The sequence below is a fragment of the Hippocampus bargibanti genome, linkage group LG04 (genome assembly GCF_051943395.1).
Source record: "Hippocampus bargibanti isolate YZ-2025 linkage group LG04, ASM5194339v1, whole genome shotgun sequence".
NCBI lineage: Eukaryota > Metazoa > Chordata > Actinopteri > Syngnathiformes > Syngnathidae > Hippocampus > Hippocampus bargibanti.
In genome coordinates, this window is record NC_142737.1 from 15,173,926 (window position 1) to 15,195,268 (window position 21,343).

The 21,343-nt window shown below is 39.8% G+C and overlaps 1 protein-coding gene across 1 annotated transcript; it reads right to left on the minus strand.

Moving 5' to 3' along the window:
• Positions 1-578: 578 nt before the first annotated feature.
• lnpep (leucyl/cystinyl aminopeptidase) lies at positions 579-20,324 on the minus strand. The gene is made up of 22 exons (XM_088994271.1): positions 19,970-20,324; positions 18,214-18,308; positions 15,747-15,949; positions 15,558-15,669; positions 13,806-14,045; positions 11,099-11,289; positions 10,848-10,986; positions 10,524-10,658; positions 10,308-10,428; positions 10,080-10,231; positions 9,282-9,395; positions 8,045-8,176; positions 7,821-7,955; positions 7,556-7,716; positions 7,307-7,395; positions 5,317-5,500; positions 5,085-5,241; positions 4,535-4,719; positions 3,797-3,958; positions 2,401-2,541; positions 2,242-2,323; positions 579-2,165 (listed from the first exon to the last, which is right to left on the minus strand). The coding sequence occupies exons 1-22, from the start codon at positions 19,995-19,997 to the stop codon at positions 2,034-2,036; spliced, it is 3,090 nt and encodes a 1,029-aa protein (XP_088850397.1). The 5' UTR covers positions 19,998-20,324; the 3' UTR covers positions 579-2,033.
• Between the last annotated feature and the right edge of the window lie 1,019 nt (positions 20,325-21,343).

The window sequence follows — 21,343 nt, forward strand, 5'->3', positions numbered from 1 at the left end:
GGGCTGAATAAAAAGACGTGTCGATCCCTATGTTGTTGAGCCACAAAAAGTGGAAAACATTTTCCTAAAAAAAGACATAAAATAAATACAAAAACATACTCTATAGGGCAGCACAGTTGATAACAGGTTAGCAGGTCGGCTTCACAGAGTAAAGTGCCCTTGAGAGTTTTGAAAGCGCTTGTAAATTAAATGTATTATTATTATTATTATTATTATTATAAAGGTGAAGGGTTCGATTCCACTTTCCTGTGTGCTGTTTGTATGTTCTCCCTTGTGCCTGTGTGGGTTTTGTCCAGGTATTCTAGTTACCTTCCACATTCCAAAAGCCTACACGACAGGTTGATTGGGCACTGTGACTGTAAAGTGTCCTTCAGAGTTTCGAAAGGCGCTTATAAATGACATGTATTATTCGTATTCTTATTATTATTTTGAGCACGAATGGTTGATTTTCTATGTGCGTCCTACAATTGGCCTACGATCAGTACAGGGTGTACCCCGCCTAGATTCCAAAGACAGGATAAGCTGATTAGAAAATGGATGGATTGACAGCCCCCACAAAAACACCTGCGAACTCTTAATGGTTGGCATCTTCTGTAATTACATATTTGTCTGTACAGTGCACATTAGTAGGCATTCTGTTCCCCAAACAAGTGACTTTTGAGTCATGTGACCTGATTAGTATCTTTGGCATTGCTCAAGTGTGTCAGAACTTATTTAAGGTTACGCCCTCACAATGATATCTCATCTCCTGTCTCATACCAAATCATTAGACAGACTTACTCCTGGCGCCCAAAATGGAGTAGAAACAAATTGACACAAATACACAGCACGTCCTAAAAACTCCCACTTTTAAATTATTCTTCACCGCGAGACTGTGGACAATTCATAGGAATCTATTTGAGGGGTCAGAGAGTCAATTAAAGTCAGAGCAGCAAGTGCACAATATGTCTGTCAAAAAATACACGGTGGAGCAAAACATTGGGGGATGCGGTTAGGTAAAGATGCTAAATAGTTTGACAGCTTTTTATTCTGGAGATGGGAGTAACTTTAAGCCATTTTATGAGGCAATTGTGGACAATTACCTGAGATAAAACATTATTCTATACACGACAGCCTTGATACAAACAACACCATCATAAGTGGCCTCTTGGAAATACAGTAGAAAGGGAGAAAAAGAGCCTTCGTCAAATGTTATCAATAAAAGTCCGCTATACATTCTATGTACACACACACACACACAAAAACCGCTAAAACTCAAGTGGCGCAAAGTCAAGACTTGAGATTAAATAAAAAGGGCACATCCAAAACTGCTTCCGTTGTCGCGGGGCTGAACATTCTGTATTTACATTTACATGATCATTCTAGAATTTTACACAAAACAACATGGGCTCGTCTCTGCAAACTTCCTGGGTGAGCAGTGTGCTGCTTGCTTCATTTAAGACACGTTGGTTGCAGTGATTCACTGCGCCATCTTCTGTACATTGTGGGTAGTTTGTTTTTTTTGGTCGACCAAACACTTTCTCACCCCTTCCAAAATATGGAAAACTCCAGGATGCACAATTGCAGGCTGCGATTGTATCTCTTCGGATTTTACCAAGAGGACCCAATGCAAATTTTACTTGTGCAAAAGAGCCCATATATTAAAGCGGAGATGCCGCCCACACTTCATGGAACAGGAAAGAGTGTTGACACATACAGTACTCTTTTGGGAGACACCGATTGAAAGGGTTTTGTAAAGCAGAGTGATTGTCCGATGTGAGGTTTGGTCGACAGCTTCAAGTGTGAGGAGTGTTTGGGTCTGACATCTTTCTGCCAGATACAATCAGAGCCGCCCTGAGCTAGCTTAAAATCTCACGGGAGCCATACGCGAGAGCTTAACCCGTCCAGCTCAAATCAGACTTGGATACACAGAGCTTGGAGACAAAAGTGCAAACTTTGCGGTTGTCGTGACAACGTTACCCCAGCGGGTCAGCTAAACCGGTACTGGGGGCAGCGGAGGTGAGTGGAGAACAGGGAGGAGTGCATGGCCTGCATTAAAGCCATTTACGGAGGGAGGGAAGATTCCTCTCCATCCAACGTTGGTTCAGTCGGATGGTCTCCAGCGCTTCTCGCGCGCTTCGCAACTGAGTGCCGCTCTCCTTCAGGCTGGAGAAGAACCATCGCACCTGCACAACACGTGCACCCACAACAAAGTTGAAGACAACACCCACTGAACTTTTCTTCTTGGATCAAAAGAATTACCTGATTCAAATGTGACTCTGCAGAAAACTGAGAGGTGACAGACTTGACGATTGATTGCAAGGAAAATGAGCCTATGGGAAACCTACAAGCAAAAAGATTAATTAGATTCCGTTTTGTCCTCATCTATGAATCGCTTTCTTTTTAAAATGTGCCACACACGTTTGTGTGATCTGGTTCCAGTTGTCTTGAACAAAGTCCCAAGCAATCAAGTTGCCAGCAACGTTTCGGCAGACGGATCTGAAGAGCATGGGAAGGTACTGTGCTTTGATGATCTTTCCATTCAAGCCTTCTTTGAGAAGCCTGAAAGGAACAACATGGGCGTAATGAGTAAACATAAAAGTGTCTCAGTCACACACACACAAATAATATAAAATAACAGCAAACATTTTAATCCAAAACCCAAACTTAAGTCCAACAGCGTAAAGCCGAGAAGTCAGACCACCAAGACATAAAATGACAACTTAGCTAACACTATTCATAAAATGACAACTTAGACTGGACAAAATACAACTATGACGGACAGTTAGGACGTTGGAAAAAATCATTGTCGGACTTTTATACTTCAAGAACCAAGACAAGGGCACGGAAAATCTTTCTGGACCCTCCGCACCCCGCCCACCACCTTTTCCAGCAACTTTACTCAGTCAGGCGCAACCGATCCATGCGCACCAAATCCAGCAGACATTTAAAAAGCTTCTTCTCCTGTTGCCATTAACTCATTCACTGCCAGGCAATGTGCAAAAAGGTGTCCACTCCAGTGCCAGGGATGATTTTTTTGGCATTTTCAGTCAAATTGCAGGACCCACAGAATATTGAGTTTTAGGAATATATCTAAGATTCAATGCGGCGTAAGAAACCCAAGACTCTCTTCTTTCATCAGAAAAAAAAGAGTTAATTCCTAAGTTATATGGATCTGGAGTTATCTGATCTTAAAATCTCGTGGGATGGAAAACATTGCCAGAGGTCTGACCAGCGTTTAATCGGCATTCCCACCCCACCCCCTCCACAAGAAAAACCAAAACCCGAACAAATTCGGAAATGGCGCTCCACGTCATGCTTTTGAATTCCTGAATAAATTCGGGAATTGAAAAGCAATGAATGAGTCAAGGAATATGCTTCCATACTTACTTGTTGTGTCTTTTTTTTTTAACCATCATATAACTAGTGCAACATGTTCTATCAGAGACAAATTCCTTGTGTGTTCTACATACTTGGCTGATAAAGATGATTGTGATTCTGATGTGAGTATATGTGTGCTGGAGCTTTCAAAATTGGAGGATTTCTCTGGGACTTGATGAATATACACTGTATGAACATTTTGCAAACATTTTGAGAAATCTACTGAGAATTTGCAAGTTGTATTTCATCATGGTCATGGTCAACAAGCAGAATCGCATTTGCAAATGCTGGTGCCGAGAACACAATAATGAACAGAATACAGTACAGTAGTTTTGTTTCAGAATGGTATTGTTATATTTTTCTGAAAACAGAACCGAAAACTCAGCTTATTAGCAAGTATATTAGAATGAAAGTGTCGTCTCTCTGCAACACTTACCACACAATTTTCTGTGCGTCCTGCGTGGAAGCTAAGCCCCGTAGCATATTGTTCTTCTCGGAGTCGTAAGTGGCGTAGTGATACATGGTGAGCAAAGTCTCCCAGTTTTCAGTGGATTGAGCTGCCACACAGAATACAACTTGCTGCAGATCACCCGGAATCCTACAAAACAAACAAACAAAAAAAAAAATCACCAATCAGATTAACTCATTCACTGCCAGACATGATCAAATATGTGTCCACTCTGGGTTTTTGTCATTGTCACTCAAATTCTCGGACCCAAAATATATTGAGTTTTAGGACTACATAAACATTCAATGGAGCGTAAGAAACCTGAGACTCTCTTCTTGCTCAGAAAAAAATAGTTAATTCCTAAATTATATAGGCCTGGAGTTATATGAGGGTGGCTGTCCAAAATACAATGCCATACATACATATTGGTTCATATAGCGCTTTGACAACAGCTGACAAAGCGCTACCATGGAAAAAAGGAAAATGGTGCCCCCTTGTGGGAGGGAAAAACATTGCCAGAGGCCATGGCCAGCACTTTATTGGCACCCAAGCAAGAAAAAAAGAAAACCCGCACAAATTTGGGACTGGCGCTCTACATCATATTTTCAATTCCCGAATAAATTAGTGAATGGCAGTGAATTGGTTAAAAACATCTCTTTCTGTCAACAGTCATTTCATTTGAATAAAAGTACTGTAGTTGTAGATTCAGGACAAAGCTTCACTCACTGGTACGTTCCGTTATTTTCGACATACTGCTTAAACATGGTTTCTGCGTGCTCCTTGCACATGTCAAGCCCCAGATCGCAGGCCGTTGCTAAGAGGGCATTCCGCAGATACTGTTTGGACACACTCTCCTCCTTGGTCCATGTTTGGTTATCCATCAGGGCACCGAACTGATTCAGAATATATCGCTGAAAATATTTGAAGGAGAAGTCAAATGTTAACTAGAAATGTTTCAAAAGACAAAATGAAGTACATGTTGTTAAAAATGCACCTAGAAGTGATTGGATCACATTTTGTGGGGAGCGAGTGCATTGATTCAGGAACAAATTCAAATAAAAGATACAAAACTAGTACCACAGTCCAAAAATAATTAGCATAGTTGTACTTGTAAATCTGGTGGTGGAACAAATGTGAAGATGAAAAGTTCAGTCTTACATTGCACCAAGTCGTACAGAGTTAAGGGGACAATTTGCATACTTTTTCTGAATGTAACCTCTATATCTTGCAACTTGCAAACATTTCCCAAGATCCTTTCTGCATTGTGAGCGCGCACCTTCATGCGGGCGCCGAGGCCCTGCTCGTATCTTTTGTGCAACATCTGGTAAATGTGGTTGAGCTGCAGCAAGGCCTCCCTTATAGGATTGCTCTCGGTTTCACTTGGCATGTAGTTTAGAAGGCTGAAAACTTGGCGGTACGACACGCGCCCAAGTCTGAGGTGAGGCAAAGAAGAGGTTAAAAAAAAAAGACACAGTGATGACCACAACTAATTTGATTTGTGAACCTACCTGGAAAGAGCAAATATGTTGTGTATTAGTGAAGCACGGTCCTCCTGTGTGAGAACTTGGAAGTTGTTAGACAAGGCGTCCGCCAAAGCAGCCCAGCCTTCATCTCCATAGTCAACAATGTAGAAGCCAGTGTTCCTGTAGTTCAGCTTTAGCCATTTCACAGTTTCAGGCACCTTCAGAATGCCTACGAAGGAAACATGTAAAACTGTTTCAACTTAGCATGCTCAAACTTTGGCAACCGACTACACGAAAAGAATCGTTCTTTTTAGAGGTACCCAACCCAACCAGTTCATGTGCACAAAGTCAATAAAATGTCAAGATACAAGTATTATTTTTTTATATTTTACAACGTACCATAATATATATGGGACAGATCGTTCTGCTTCGGGGCGAGGTGGTGGGTCATCAGGCGTATATATATACAGTAAAGTCTCGTTATATCGATATCGGTTATATCGATAGTACTGCTTATTACGATACTATTTCTATGAACGCAAGGAGAAAATTACATGCGCGCAGCGTCGGATATATCGATAGTCCCGGTTATATCGATATTTTTCGGACTCCCGAGAATATCGATATAACGAGACTTTACTGTATATATATATATATATATATATATATATATATATATATATATATATATATATATATATATATATATATATATATATATCATATATACATGCGTGTATGTATATACATTGAAATAAAATTCCAATAATCAGTATCCATTTTCTTTTATTTTACAATTTACTATAAATTGTTTTTTATTCATTTATCGGTAATATTTTATACATAATTGCGCAGAGCAGCACACAATTTTCCTCACCCGAAACACTAGACAGAATTTTGCAAATAAGAATATGAGATGAAGTGACTTCAAAAGCAGAGTTGCGATTTGTCTGACAAAAACAACACGCTGGACTAAGCCTGGTTGACTAAAAAGTGATCAGAAGGAATGACGACAACCCGATCAGGCTGTGAGCATCCAAGTCTACGGAAGTTGGTGACGTCTCATAAATTGAGCCGTGCCAGCGTGTAACACTGTTGGCACTAAACGCTGGCAATGGGCATTATACAATACGGTACGTATTTGCGTCATTATTTGTGTCTGTGTAAGCTCTCAGTCGTACAGGAGTGGTCCATCGATGAGAAGGTTTCTTCAGCCGTCATCTGTACAAAAGTCAAGGTTTCGGACGTTTCGCCTCCTATCCAAGAGGCTTCGTCAGCGAACTAAAGTCTGACTGGTCGTATCGGCCCCATATATATAACCCTCATGTCCAGACCTGGTGGCGCCGGACACAGCTATGATAGGTCCCTACTCTCAGGTTGGGGGGGGGGGGGGGGGGGGGGGGGGGGGGGGGGGGGGGGGGGGGGGGGGGAGAGACCCCCCCCTGTGGCCCCACTGATTGTTCCTACATTCCTGACTAACGATTGGCCTATTACCCCCACTCCCCCCGGTATCACCTCATCAGCATAACGACCCTCATCAGCATTGCGAAAGTTGCCTAACCTGTTTTGCCTGAGCAGGCTATTGTATGAACGATCCAAATTGAACCTCACCTCATTATTTGTGTTTTTGTTTTTTGAGTGACCTTCAATAATTAACGATTGAACATGATATGAGGACAATGTAGCAACCTGTTGTGATGGCAATAAAATTCCTAAACATATTCTGTAAGAAACGTCAAATCAGACGACACTCTTACAATGAGGCTGAGAAAAACTTAAACATAAAAGCGAACCAAGGCATTTATGTCCATATATTATTTAATTTGTATTATATTATTTAATATATTAATCTAATTTTGAAGTTGGCTTTGTGGTTTTCCTCTGTGACTGTCATGTTTGCCATGAACAATTATTGCTGCAATTAGTTTGACGGTGTCCACGTAATTAAGCGATTACTCAAGGCAGATTAAAAATCCCACATCTTTTTTTAACCGACGTACTAGATATTGATCCATATTAGAAAATTGCCATTCACCTGACTTGGTCTTCAGCATGAACACCTGTCTGCATTCAGGAGCTGAACCACAGGTGTCATTCACATACGTCACTGGAATTGTCCACAAGCTAGGAGAGAATGCAAAATAAAATATAGCTCTGCTCTGGTGAGTTCCCAAAGAAGAAAGTAAAGGAGCAAGAAGAAAATGAGGAAATAATAATAATAATAATACCGGTAATACATTTCATTTATTAGCGCCTTTCAAAACTCTGAAAGGATTTAGCGCACCTAGAGGATTTTGTGCTGCTGTCTACCGTCAACTTGAAAATCTCTTGTTTAAGAGTCACTTCATCCCCCTTGCGAGAAAGTGTAATCAAAGGGAATCCTTTCTGCGATGTCCATGAACTCATCATTTCTGACACATTTGGACTCTGACTTGACACCTCTACCTAAGAGGAAAACAAAAACACTAAATAACTAAACAATCCAACATTTGTCTACATTGTTATTATTTTATCCCAACATAATTACAGAACAATAACAATGTGCCTACCTCAGTCAGACTGTTCCAGAGGTCATCAGTGTTCGTGTTTAAACCGGAGAACTGTTTCAGATACTGAATTATACCTTTTCTGAACTGCTGGTCACCAGGCAAAGAGGCGTTTAACATCAGGAGAATGGAAGCCCCCTACAAGACCCAAGCACAACGCATGTTCTTGCCAACCTGAATTATGTATCCAATAGACAGAAACTATTAATAAAAAAAGAGAATTATACCTTTATATAGGACACAGAGTCGAACATCTCTTGCACCTGCTCTGATGTATTGACTTCAGTAGAGAGGGCGTGCGAGGAGTTGAGTGCATCTTGGTCCAGTGCTCTGAATCGAACTTCTAAGAACAAGTTGCCCTTCAAACACAAACACACAAAACGTAAGAGCAAAATATAAACTTCTAGCACAGCACATGATATGGTGACATATTGATCAAGTGTTCTAAAAATAAGATTAGACCATCCAGGAGCATTAACAATGGTATTCACCATAATGTATAAATACGTTAAAAAAAAGCCACTCCGACCGCCTACCCATGATGTATGCATATGGTTTGCACCATTTCCTTTATTTATGTTTTTTTTTTCTTGGCAGTGCAAAAGGGCCTTTCTTCTAACTGAAATAACCTTTGCATACCAAATTTGAGGAGTACTACCTGAGTCAATCCCAATCAAAACATTTTTCAGTTCGAAGGGTGTCAGTAAATGGTAATTTGACATGTGAAGTAAATCACACTTTTTTTTTGATTTTATAATTTTTTTTCTGATTTTATAAAACATTGAATACAAATATTTTTTCAGCAATAAATAATATCTCATGGCTGTTAGAACACTTTTACAATCTATTGTATGTATTTAACTCATTCACTGCCAGACGTGCAAAAAATGAGTTTTTGTCATTCTCACTCGAATACCAGGACCCACAGAATATTGAGTTTTAGGACTACATAAACATTCAATGCAGCATAAGAAACCTTGGACAGTCTTCTTTCATCAGAAAAAGAATTAATTCCTAAATTATATGGGTTTGGAGTTATATGAGCTTGAAATGAGGGTGTCCGTCCAAAATGCAACACATCCATATTGGTTAATGTAGCGCTTTAACAACATGGAAAAAAGGGAAATGCTGCCCCTTGTGGAAAAGAAGGAACATTGCCAGAGGCCATGGCCAGCGCTTTATCAGCACCTAAGCATGAAAAAACAAAACCCGAACAAATTCGGCAATGGCACTCTACGTCATATTTTCAATTCCCAAATAAATTTGTGAATGGCAGTGAATGAGTTAACCATTGCCGAAACACAACTGCGAAAACCCATTCGTCAGTCGAACATTAGAGAAAACGAAAATACAAATGACAAATTTAGACCACAGAATACAACTGCCTGCAAACTCATCAACTCAACTTCTGGTGTTGTAAAAAGTTTGTTCACCACTTAATGTGTAAACTTGAAGACCACTTACCATGTCAAGCTGCGGCAGGACGATCTGCAGTGACGTAAACTGCATGTAAGTGGCAAAGCCTTCGTTGAGCCACAGGTCACTCCACCAACTCATTGTGACAAAATTTCCAAACCACTGCAACGCATCATTGTTACATTATTGCAGCCGCATATTTCAGTACAGTGGTACCTCAGTTCACGAACCCCTTGGCTTACAAAGTTTTCGGTTTACGAACATTACATTTATGAACATTTTACCTTGGCATTCGAACTTTTTTCGTACACGGAGCTGCCTCAATGAGTGATGTGTCGTAGATGAAATTATCACAGAGAAAGCACCTACAAGGGATCATTCCTCAAGATGGTGAAAGAAGAAGGTTACGTTCCTCATCAAGTGTTTAATGCTGATGAAACTGGCCACTCCATTTCACCATCAACGACCATCACAAAGGTAAATAAAACAACTTTATTATACAGTACAGTTTATTAATTATTATACCATAATACATTTATTATACATAAAATAAGGTATATTTTGTGTAGTTTTAAGGCTTAGAAAATTAGAAAGTAGAAAAGTATGTTTATGGGACCGGGTAACGGATTATTTTCATTTTAATGGTTTCCTGTGGGAAATTAATTTTTGGGATACACACTTTTCGCCTTACACACTGTCTGGGAACCAATTAAGTTCGTAAGCCAAGGTATCACTGTACAATGTTGGAAATAAATAAATAAATATGTAAAAATCTAAACAAAAGATAAATAAACAAAACAAAATAAAATAAAATACAATACAATAAAATAAACAACAGACAAACACCTGATGAGCCAGCTCATGTGCAATGACTGAAGCAACATCTTGTTTTTCCATAAGGGAGGAGTGTCCGCCCACCAGTAGGTTGCTTTCTCTAAAGGTGATCAGACCCCAGTTCTCCATGGCTCCCGCCAGGAAGTCTGGGATGGCAACCAAGTCTGACAAAGAAGAAAATAAGATTATATTGAGGTTTCGAATGCCGAGGGGTGGAGAGAGGTCACTGATAGTGTCTACCAAGTTTTTGCAGGGGATAGTCAATTTCAAAGAAGTTATTGTAAAATTCCAGTAGTTTGGTTACTGTTTCCAGAGCGTAGTCAGTTTGCTCTTTCTTCTGTGGTACGCTGTACACAGACACCTACAAATCACATGACACAGATTCAGTTGTCAGCCCAAATGATACAAAAAAACCTGATTATCAAAATCGGAAACCTCTTCAAAAATCAATCTTACCAGAGTGTCAGAGACGTTTTTGCTCACGGCAGCAAAGTTACCAATAATGAATGCCACCAAGTAAGTGCTCATGTTGACACTGGTCTTTGCAAATTCATCCTGCAGGAGGTCATTGGAAAGGTGCGTGGTCTTTGCCTGAGACATACATTGGATGGCATGTGGGTTTTTGGTTGTTCAGACAAACTGTACTTATCGGTAAACTAAAATAGCTGCATGCCATGCCAAGGAATTAAAATAACTTCAAAGGAGAACCAAGAAGTGTTGTGCGATTCCCAAGACAATAAAAAGAAGCTAATTCTGCCTTCACCCTGATGAATAAAGTACCTTTGGCATGTTGGAGAGCGTCATGTGCTCTGGTTTCCTGTTGATTTTCACCAGAAAGGTGGCTTTAAATGATGGCTCATCAAAGCAAGGGAAGGCCTTTCGCGCGTATAATGGCTCGAACTGGGTAGCAGCTAGGACCCTGGGGAAAATTCAGTTCTTCTTTAGTTTTCTTATTATTACAGGGGACAAATGTTGAATTGTAAATAAAGTCTGCAAATTATTTGAGGAGATTCTCCCGTGGCGTGATGTACCTTTTGCTTCCATTGAGATCTATATAGGAACTATTGTAGAAACCGTCATAGGTCTGCGACAGATTGGCAGTGTAGTCCAGGGTCAACATACAATGCTGGCCCGCCTTCAGCTCTGCAGATAATTTAACGGCAATCTGCTCCATTGGCTTGTTCTCCAGTATTGAGACGTCACTGGTCTCCCCACCAACAAGCTGGATGAGAGAAAGCGCAAGTCAACAACTCGTACACCTCACATTAACATGTGTTCTAAGTAACAAATGACCATGCTGTCAGCATTATAAGACACAACAAAAAATGACTTATACGGAGCGTATTTTAATAAGATTCCACCGCATATAGCTATATTTTACGTTTTAAGACTCTCGCTGAATATTCAGGAAGTCTTGTTTTTGATTTGGTGATGAGTACGTGACGTCACAAAAGACTGACCGAAAAAAGACGCATTGTAGCGGTCCTTCCATCACGTCAATGTATTTTGCTGCACTTGTTTGGTCTGGGGACCTCGTGTTGCACCCAAAAGCCGCGAGAAGAGGGCGTCCAAGCTCCATATAAGGAATTTATCAGCCTGTGGAAACGGAGGTGGCCACAGGAGGTCGCCATTTTGTGCCTCTTTTTTCGGTGAGACATTTCCCCTCAATGTTGCCTCATAATGGCACGGAATAAATTCTTTAATCGATTGCAAACATCTATGCTTTCCTCTTTAGAACTATTTGAATCATATTCATAACTGGATGTGTAACAAGAAAGCATATTCTCCGAATCTGAAGCCATTGTTTTGATTCTGCAGAAATGCAAGACGTCTTGGCGTGACGTCACGAACAGGGGGCGGGACTTTCTGAAAATGCCCAATTCGCAGCTCAATTTTTTGCAGATTTTAGACACTAAGTCATTTTTATTGGTGTTTTGCATTTGACTAAAAATATCATACTGCGTGTTTTGGGTATTTTAGATGCTATAAAACATTTTTCTGATGTCAGTTAAGAAACAAAAAAGTGACGTCGGTTGTCCTTTAAATATGGAGTTCCAGTCTATTTATATTGAGTTGAAAGGGGTCTGCCTGACATTACTTGGCATGTGCATTCGCCACCACACACTCAAACAGACTTTGTTAGCTGCACGCAGCCATTGTGAAAATAACGTAATACGAAAAGCAGATTTAACTCCTGACCTAATGAAGTAAAAAAGGAAACAAGCAAGACTTCTGGAGAGATTTCGCCCCTTGTGGATGTGAGCCCACGAAATGTGTGTATCTTTTTGTTGAATCGATTGTCTATATAAATGTTTTCGTTTAATTATTTTTGTTGTCATGTCATTTGGATGTACAGTATACGTTTCATGTCCATATTTGTGACCAGTTCTCATTGTTACCATTGCAGCGGTGGTGAAGGCTAAACAAAGCTGTATTCGATTGTATTGTATTTCCTTTATCATTGCGCCATCTATTGGATGCATAGCACAGCCGCAACCACTGTTGGAGCTTATATTCAATGCACCTAAAATGTAGTGTGCCCAATATATGAAAAGTGTTTTGAAATAGGCCATCATCAAAGGTGCGCTTGCAAGTGCCTTATAGTTCAGAAACTATGGTACTTATTCTACAATTGGTGCAGTGGTTCATAATACGGTTTAGGTGAATCAGTCTCAGGAGTTTGACGTAGCCTCTGCCATGAAGGTTAAGACACACCTGACTCAACATGTCATGTAGTTATGACACACCTGCCTGGTCATCACTGGCTGCAGATTATCACATTACTTGTCCAATCAGTAAATTTAGGAAATTTCATTCACTCAGTAGTCTACATGTGACTGTAATAACCATACGTCGTGTGATAAAAATAGAACCAACAACAATAATAACCATACTAATAAGTATCGTACATGCAATGTTGAGAAAAACAAAAACAAAAAAAGAAAGCGGTCAGACAAATATATACTGTACAATTTAGATTAACATGCATCACGAAACATGATGGGACTTGGGATCCAATCAGTCTGATTTGTCAGGCCAAGTAAAACAATGCTCATGTCGCACTGGCAAAACTGAAGGAAAACGTCTCGAATCATATTTTTATGTTTCACTAAAGGTTCGGGGATGTGCATATGAATTGGGCGAGTTCAGTACCTTTAACTATGTCAGGAACCACTTAAGTAGTGTTTTTGTAATGATATAATCTTGTGAGATTTTAGTAAGAAATATTATTTAAAATGTTTTCCCAGCAAAATGAGTGTTATTGCATTAGCACAAGTGCTGTGCATATTCTGATGTCCCTACAGCACATATAGTTTATTTTGCAATTCGTGAATTTTGGATAATAATAATAATAATAATAATAATAATAATAATAATAATAATACATTTATTTTATAAGCGTCTTTCAAAACTCTCAAGGTCACTTTACAGTCACAGGATCAGTTTTTCTGTGGGTGAGCAGCGGCAGCCACACGCGCCAGCGTTCACTCAACCCGGAAGCAACTCAAATAGATAGAAGGCTAGCTAGCTAGCCAATAAATAGCTAATAGCTAGCCAGCTAGATAACTAGCCAGCCAATAAACAATTTGTCTGGATTAGTTAGACCAAATGAACCCCCATGCAATCCCCACCCAAATTTCACAGTGCCACCAAGCCTTGGTGAGCACTTGGATTTCCACATCACATGCAGCACAGAATTAACAGATACTTTCAAAGCCAGCTTCATCGAAATCTCACCTTGAATGTAGCTTTGGTAATATTGAGATGAGAACTGTGCAGGACAATGCGCTTGGTGTTGTGAAGTACAAACATGTTGATGACAGTGCGGCCGCTGAAAGTCATGGTGCTCAAATTCGGGTTTAAACTGAGATCGTAGCTGAGAGGACGAATGCTCCGAGGGAGCTGGTATTGTGCCCATGGGAAAAGTTCATCAACTGTGCCATTTGATGTCTTGTTCTCTTGTTGAGGGCATCCCATCTGCGAAAAAATAGAAGATTTTCAGAGAGAAATATCTGACTACGCCTGTCATTCAGAGGACTCGGGTGAACTGGGGCCTAGCCAACTGACAATGGGGCAAAGGCATGCTATGTCCTGGACAGCTAAGTGGCCACACAGCCAATCGCGGTGGATATAGACAAACATTTATCCACACTTCCAATCATCACCTTATTTATGGGTGCTCTCACAGTGAAAGAATTATGGGTGCAACCTCTGCAACGTAAGTAGAGCCGCGTGTTACCGCAGCTTTCATTTACATGAGCGGCTTATTTGAACTTTTTTTTTCCTTTAATCAATGATCATAAACCCGACATGGAATTTGAAAAGGTCTTGCCCAACTTGGAAACTTCTTGGTGTTTGTACTAACAACCGGGAGAAGTTGAGGGACACACAACCCGGATAGCGAGTAATGTTGTTGTGATAATCTTTCCAGTTCCGAGCGCCTGCCTAAGGATGATTGGGCAGAAGGATTAATCAGAAAATGTTGTCTTTTCCTTGCTATTAATAGTTGGGACGTGCATTTTGAACTGCTGGTCGGTAATCATTTATTTTAAGAAATTCATCATTTCAGCATATACTTTTAAAAATGTTATACGATTCAGACAATTTAATCTTAACTCATTCACTGCCAGACGTGCGAAAAATGTGTCCTCTCCAGTGCCGGAGTTTTCGTCATTTTCACTGAAGTTGCAGGACCCGCAGAATATTGAGTTTTAGGACGACATAAACGTTCAATGAATGTTTATATAAGAAACCTTAGACTCTCTTCTTTCATTAGAAAAAAAGTATGTTGGTCTGGAATTATATGAGCTTGAAATGAGGGTGGGTGTCCAAAATACAATGCAATACATACATATTGGTTTATATCACGCTTTAACAACAGCTGAAGCTGGAAAAAAGCGCTAACATGGAAAATAGGGAAATGCTGCCCCCTTGTAGAAAGAAACAAAAACATTGCCAGAGGTCTGGCCAGTGCTTTATTGGCACCACAGCAAGGAAAACCACAACCCCAAAAAATTTGCGAATGGCGCTCACCGTCATATTCAATTCCCAAATAAATTCGAGAATGGCAGTGAAAGAGTTAAGTAAGTGCAGTTGTTATAAAGGTAAGGCTGTGGCTGGGTAATGTGTCTACTTTTAGGTAATATTGTGTATAACCTCTTAACAAAACACGTTTACTAATGTATCGGTACTGATATGCCTCTGAGCTTTTTGTTTTCTTTCATAGAAAATAGACATGTTTAACCAATTACCAGGTAAATAAAATGCAGATGAAATTATAAAAATCATATGTTAAAAAATGCAAATAAGTGGAGGGCCTGTAAACTCCATTCAGAAAAGCTGGAGTAAAAATTCTACCTCGCGAAATTATAACTGTGAGGAAGACACACCAAACACAATACCTCCAAGCTGGAGTAGTAAAAGTAACAGAGAAAAAGATTGTAGAATTTGAAATACTCAATATGTACAAGCTTGTTTACTTTTGCCTACCTTTGAAAAGATGCACCCAGGTAAAAAGTATAATACCATGGTCATGGAAGCCACTATGACAAGAAATAGCACACAAACAATCATGGTGCGGGCTGAGGGTGGTGAACACGACCTGGGACACAAAAGAAGTAACCAATTTATCTACCGTGCAATTACAAAAATGTCTAGAAAGGCTAAAAACCCAGCTACCTGGGTGCAGGCTGTCTGACGTAAGGAGAGGCGGTCGATCTTTGTGTGGCACTGCGATTCATGAAGGACATGCCCAGAAGACGTGCTGAAGACTCGCAGTCCTCTTCATCATCTTCCACGTCATTTTCGCCAAGGCCTCGCACGAGTAGCCGAGAGCTGCGAGGCTCATAAACAGCATCATCTGGGTCTAGAGCCGGAAAGGTCTGAAAGCACAGTGCACCATCATTAAGCTCAATAGACACAAAATTTAGGAAGCATGAGCAACTTCTTAAGATCCAATGTCAACGCAATGTTTGAAGGTTTGGGCTTTACATTGGTATACAAGGAAATATATCAATCTATAATGATGTGCTTTAGAAAAAACAACAACAGAATTTGGAAAAAAATGAAATACAGTAAAGTCTCGTTATATCGATATCGGATATATCGATAGTCCCGGTTATATCGATACTATTTCTATGCACGCACGGAGAAAATTACATGCAAACAGGGTCGGATATATCGATAGTCCCGGTTATATCGATATTTTTCGGACTCCCTTGAATATCGATATAACGAGACTTTACTGTAATTTGTATGATTGAATGCTGCCATCCAATTTTTCCGCTTTTGGCCACAAGGTGGCAGTGCAGTACATGCAGAGGTGCTGTCACAAAGAATCTTCTGCGACTACTGTGGATGAATCATGTCCAAGCATCGGTAGTATGGCTTTTAACTGAAGAATTTATGCCTACGAGTGTTGTTTTCTGATCTGTCTATATATGTGTTGTTTCATTTGTTATGCTCAAATGTCTGTTGATTAAAGGGCTTTAAAACCTCAAATATGTACGCTCACATTAACACATCAATGGCATTTAACGATGCACGGGATTACTGTCATAAAATAGATCCCGCTTTGCTGTGCGTTTTATGTATATTTTTTGTGAGCCTACACTGGCCCCAAAGCATTGTCTCGGTTTAAGTTTTACCCAAAAAGTATTTTTAAAAATATATATATATAAAGAAAAATGTCAACTTATGGCGGCATATAATAATAATAATAATAATAATAATAATAATAATAATAATACATATCATTTATAAACACCTTTCAAAACCCTCAAGGACACTTGATCTGCATGACCGGTCAGCACTCTATAATTGTAGCTTGCTAACTAACAGCTGTTACAATATTTTTCTTTTTCTTTCTTTTTTTCCTATTTAGTATTTTTTTTAATTCTTATTCAAACTGTTTCATCTGCAACTCTTTCCTCTAGAACTGCTTCATGTAACAAAGACGGTACAGAAAGTGCTTAAGAATGTATGACTCTGTCTTTGTGTTGTCAAATTATTTATTTATTTATTTATTTATTTATTTATTTATTTATTTATTTATTTATTGTTGTTTTGACTTCAAAATGGCGCCTATAGTTTTGCTTTTTTGAATGTCGTTGTGTCGATGACCATTTTGTGTTTGGGAGCCTTTTACTGAGTATCTTCATCTTTATTAAGTTCATAGAGTTGCTTGTTCTGTAGCCACAAGGATACACACGCCAGTGTCTTCTTGTGCCGGTCCCAAGCCCGGATAAATACAGAGGGTTGTGTCAGGAAGGGCATCCGACATAAAAGCTTGGCCAAAACAAACATGTGAATCAAACCTCTGAAGATGGAGGAGTCTGATTCGCTGTGGCGACCCCTCGAAGGGAAAAGCCGAAAGGAAATGACGACTTCAAGATGGCGCCGCAAGAGTGGCTGCCTTTGCAGCAGCTCGTGTATTTTGTTTTTCTACTTCTTTCATTCATCTTCCTTTCATTACTTTGCTGCTGTGAAATGTAAAATCTAAATTTCTCCATTGTGAGACTAATAAAACTAAGTCCAGTCCAATTCCCCGATGGCACTGGCAAAGAATGAAAATAGGGAGCACCGGGAAGGGCATTTTAAAACGGTACATGTCAGCTCCGTGTACAGTGTACAGCAATTTAACAATCTGCAAAAGTGCAGACCATGCCTCCATGTGCAGTGATTTCCTTTTCACAAACTCAGTCTTGTCTTGTATCTAGTTTATTTTTCTGTTTTGTTCATGTAATGAGTCGTTATGGCATTTGCTTAATTTGGCACGTGTGTACGGTAACAGGTCGATCATAGTAGGCTGATTGGCTGGAAAAGTGGATCTTTAATTAAAAATGTTCTACACCCGTGCTGAAGATATTACAACTTCATAATTTATCGTGTATTTATCTTTGTTTTGTTGAATGTGAAATTTCATTTGAATTTGCCATAAAAAAAAGAAGCTTTTTTAATGAATTGCTCACTATTTGCAAAGTTGCTGCTTATTGCGAACTATGTTAAAGTGAATTCACTGCCCACCACGCAGCGTACATATCTCATGCTTGAGTTCACCTGCACTTTGATAGAAAAAAAGCTGTAAATGAAGCCACTCATATATGCATGTCACGGCACCTATGTGTGTAAAGGGTTTGGGGATTACCGGATATGCCGCAGAGTCTCTGGCCAGATCCACAACGTCAGGCTCTTCTTCAAACATGCTGTTCTCAATCATGTTCCTTGGTAGGTTGGCTCGCTCTACAGCAGGAAGAAACAAGGTATAAATAAATAAAGTAGGATTGACTGAATGATATATGTAAATAACAAGGCTATGTGTACATGCTGCTGAGACAATGACTACGTTTTGTCGCTAGAGTGGTTCTACAACTTCCAAATAATAGAGCAATCAATTACAATGTATTGTCTGCTTTTGTCACATGCTAACACAGCGCGAGCATGCATTTCCTCAACCTTCACTGCACCGTGAGCAGTCGCACAAGGTGTTCCTTGTCCATAGCAAATTCTTTCGGAGGGAATTTCGTCCTCTGCTCTGTTCCCAAACAATAAATGTCATGCTTAGCTTCCTAATTCAATATTAGTCCATATAGTAAAACGTGGACCTGCGCTAATTGCCTGCATGTCTTCATCCTAAATTTTGTAAAAATGATATCTGGCCAATAGGTCATAGACGTGAAGGGAAAATGTGCCTTCAAATAGCATTATTAAAAAGATGTTACAATGTATTAGCCTTCATTTAAAACTGGGGGTGGGTGGTGGAGATGAGGTGAGTGGTCAACTACATACATTCTAGCACACAAGCGTCTGTCTGTTAGCCTCACACCGAATGCACAAATGCCTATTAATAGGGAAGGAACTCTGCACTGGGTAATGTGTAATATCCATAGAAGGAGACAAGAAAAATACAACATGAAATTAGCCAGAAGCCGTGGGCCAATAACAGACAAATTATGAAAATTATGAAAATAGTGTGATAAAAACTAAAGAAATACAAATCTGTGACGACAAATTATAAATTATACCGTACAATGCAGAACTTGGAGAATTATGCCGCTCAAGCATCAGAAAGCAAAGTGTATTCAAAACTGAGAGCTAGCCAAGTAGTGTGTATTTTGCTTCTCCTTTTGCTTTTGGAGCCTTTTAAGGTTTTACAGTGATTAGCTTCGTTTTACTCTTAAGTAGCATGAAGTATGAATGTTAGAAAATTAGATGCCTGTGGCGTATCTGCGAATCAAGCCATCATCTTACTGCACATTTTAAAGTAAATTAGTAATTGCATAGATTTTTTATAGTTTGATTGTATTTTAATAAATGTACGTTAGAGACAAACGTTTCCTTTTTTTACTGACGTTCAGCCCATTTTGGAATACTACATCAAAATGGCAGAGGATAAGGTACTGTACTGTATTTGCTTCACCCTTTTGTCGAACATAAAATGAAACTGTTTTCGGTGTTCAAAACACAAAAATAAGGAAGTGCTTTTGGTATCCATTGATACCATCAGTTTGACGACACCTCTCGTGGTTTCTCACAACTACCCTATATTGTGATTTTGTTTTGTCAATAACGTCCTGGATATATTTAGGACGACAGCAAAGGTTATTGATCACCGGTCGGGAAAGCCAAGCTGAGCACGATTTATGTGCCTAACACGCCATGTCTAAACGCGGCTAATAATATCAAATCTAAATGGAAAGCGGAAGCACGCCGGTGTATGGTTTGCTTCTAAGGTGATTAATTGGACGTGAATTTATTAGAAACCTCCGAAAAAGCGTCAAATTGACCTCTCGCAACATGTGTTCGCGGCTCAAAGTCACTCACTCACAATGAATGGTTATTCTTAGCGAGCTTGCTTGCTGTTAGCATGCTGCACGTACTGTATAACCTTTGTACTCCCTTACCTGTACTGTTATAGTCAAAAGGGTCCATGGCAGGTTATTGGAAGGAAGTCCTTACGTCCCAGGAGCAGGATGTTTGGATATGTATGGATCCGAAGTATGGTTTGAATGGCCAAGGCAACTCACCAAACTGCCTGCTTGTGCTTGTCTGCAACCCGTCCTCACAACGCCAACAAGCTACGTAGTCGCTAAAACCAACTTTTCACAATTGTTTACTCACTTCAAAATATTACTGTATTCAATCTCGTTTCACAAATAAAAAGAACACACACAAATACACACCAAGATTTTTCCGGAAACGGTAGCTCATATTATGTACTACGACAGACGACACTGCTGCCGAACAGTTGTTGACATTTCACCCAATACTTGCATCCTATTGGCGCACTGTTAAGAGGCGGGGCCACATTAAAAAACAGCAGAACCGGAAAAACAAAAATCGACGTCATGGCTCTTTCTTATATGCCTCCCTCCAAACACACTAATTCTAACGAGAAATATATTAGTGTTCAGAAAAGGATGTAAATCCTCTTCCAGTATCTCAAAATAAATATTTCTGCTATTTTTTTAAGGTGTCCACAAATAAATTTGTGATTACCATGCATTTGTCATGTGCGGATACGACCTGCATGCCTGCACATTCACGTGTTAAAATGCCATCCTTCTTCCTTACGCTAGAAGGTATAATGTTGTCTACATTCACAATTAAATCGCAAAAGGGCAGTTAAACGATCCATCCATTTCCGGACTGCTTAATCATCATTAGGGTGGCAAGGGGGTGCTGGAATCTATCCCAGCCGTCTTCGGGTAAGAGGCGTGGTTGGGGGCACCGTGAATTGGTTGCCAGCTAATCGCAGGGCACACAGACAAACAACCATCCGCGCTCACACTCACTCCCCGGAGGAAACGGAGAAAACCCACGCGGGCCGGGGAGAACATGCAAACTTCACACTGGGAGGTCAGACTGGGTCTTGAACTCACAACCTCTGCACGGTGTCAGCATGCTAACCACTCGACAACCGGGCGTTAAACGTTTTATTTTTATGATAAAATAATGTTTAGCTACATGATTTTTGTAATGTTAATATCCTCTATATTAACCAAGTTATCCACTGACATGAAATACACGCCCACAAAAACACAGTACAATTGATTCATTATGAAAAACAGATTTTCACATTCGCCACAAAATGTCATTCTCAAATGAAAAGTGTACTTTAAAACAATAGTGACGAGTCCTTCTGTCACAAGTATTTTTTTCTCACTCAGACATTTTTTAACAACTTCAACTTCCTCTGAATCCAGCAAACATTTTTCTGCAAGTTGTCCCGTGCAAGTTGAGGACTTTTGACCCGTGTTGCATGTTCTCTGATGGAC

Bases quoted from the DNA above. Each gene is read 5' to 3' on its own strand.
- lnpep (XM_088994271.1), bottom strand. From the start codon at position 19,997: ATGGACCCTTTTGACTATAACAGTACAG. The intron at 15,670-15,746 runs GTAGCTGGGTTT...TTTGTGTCCCAG, and splicing joins GTCAGACAGCCTGCACCCAG to GTCGTGTTCACCACCCTCAG. The intron at 3,959-4,534 runs GTGAGTGAAGCT...TTTGTTTTGTAG, and splicing joins GAAAATAACGGAACGTACCA to GATTCCGGGTGATCTGCAGC.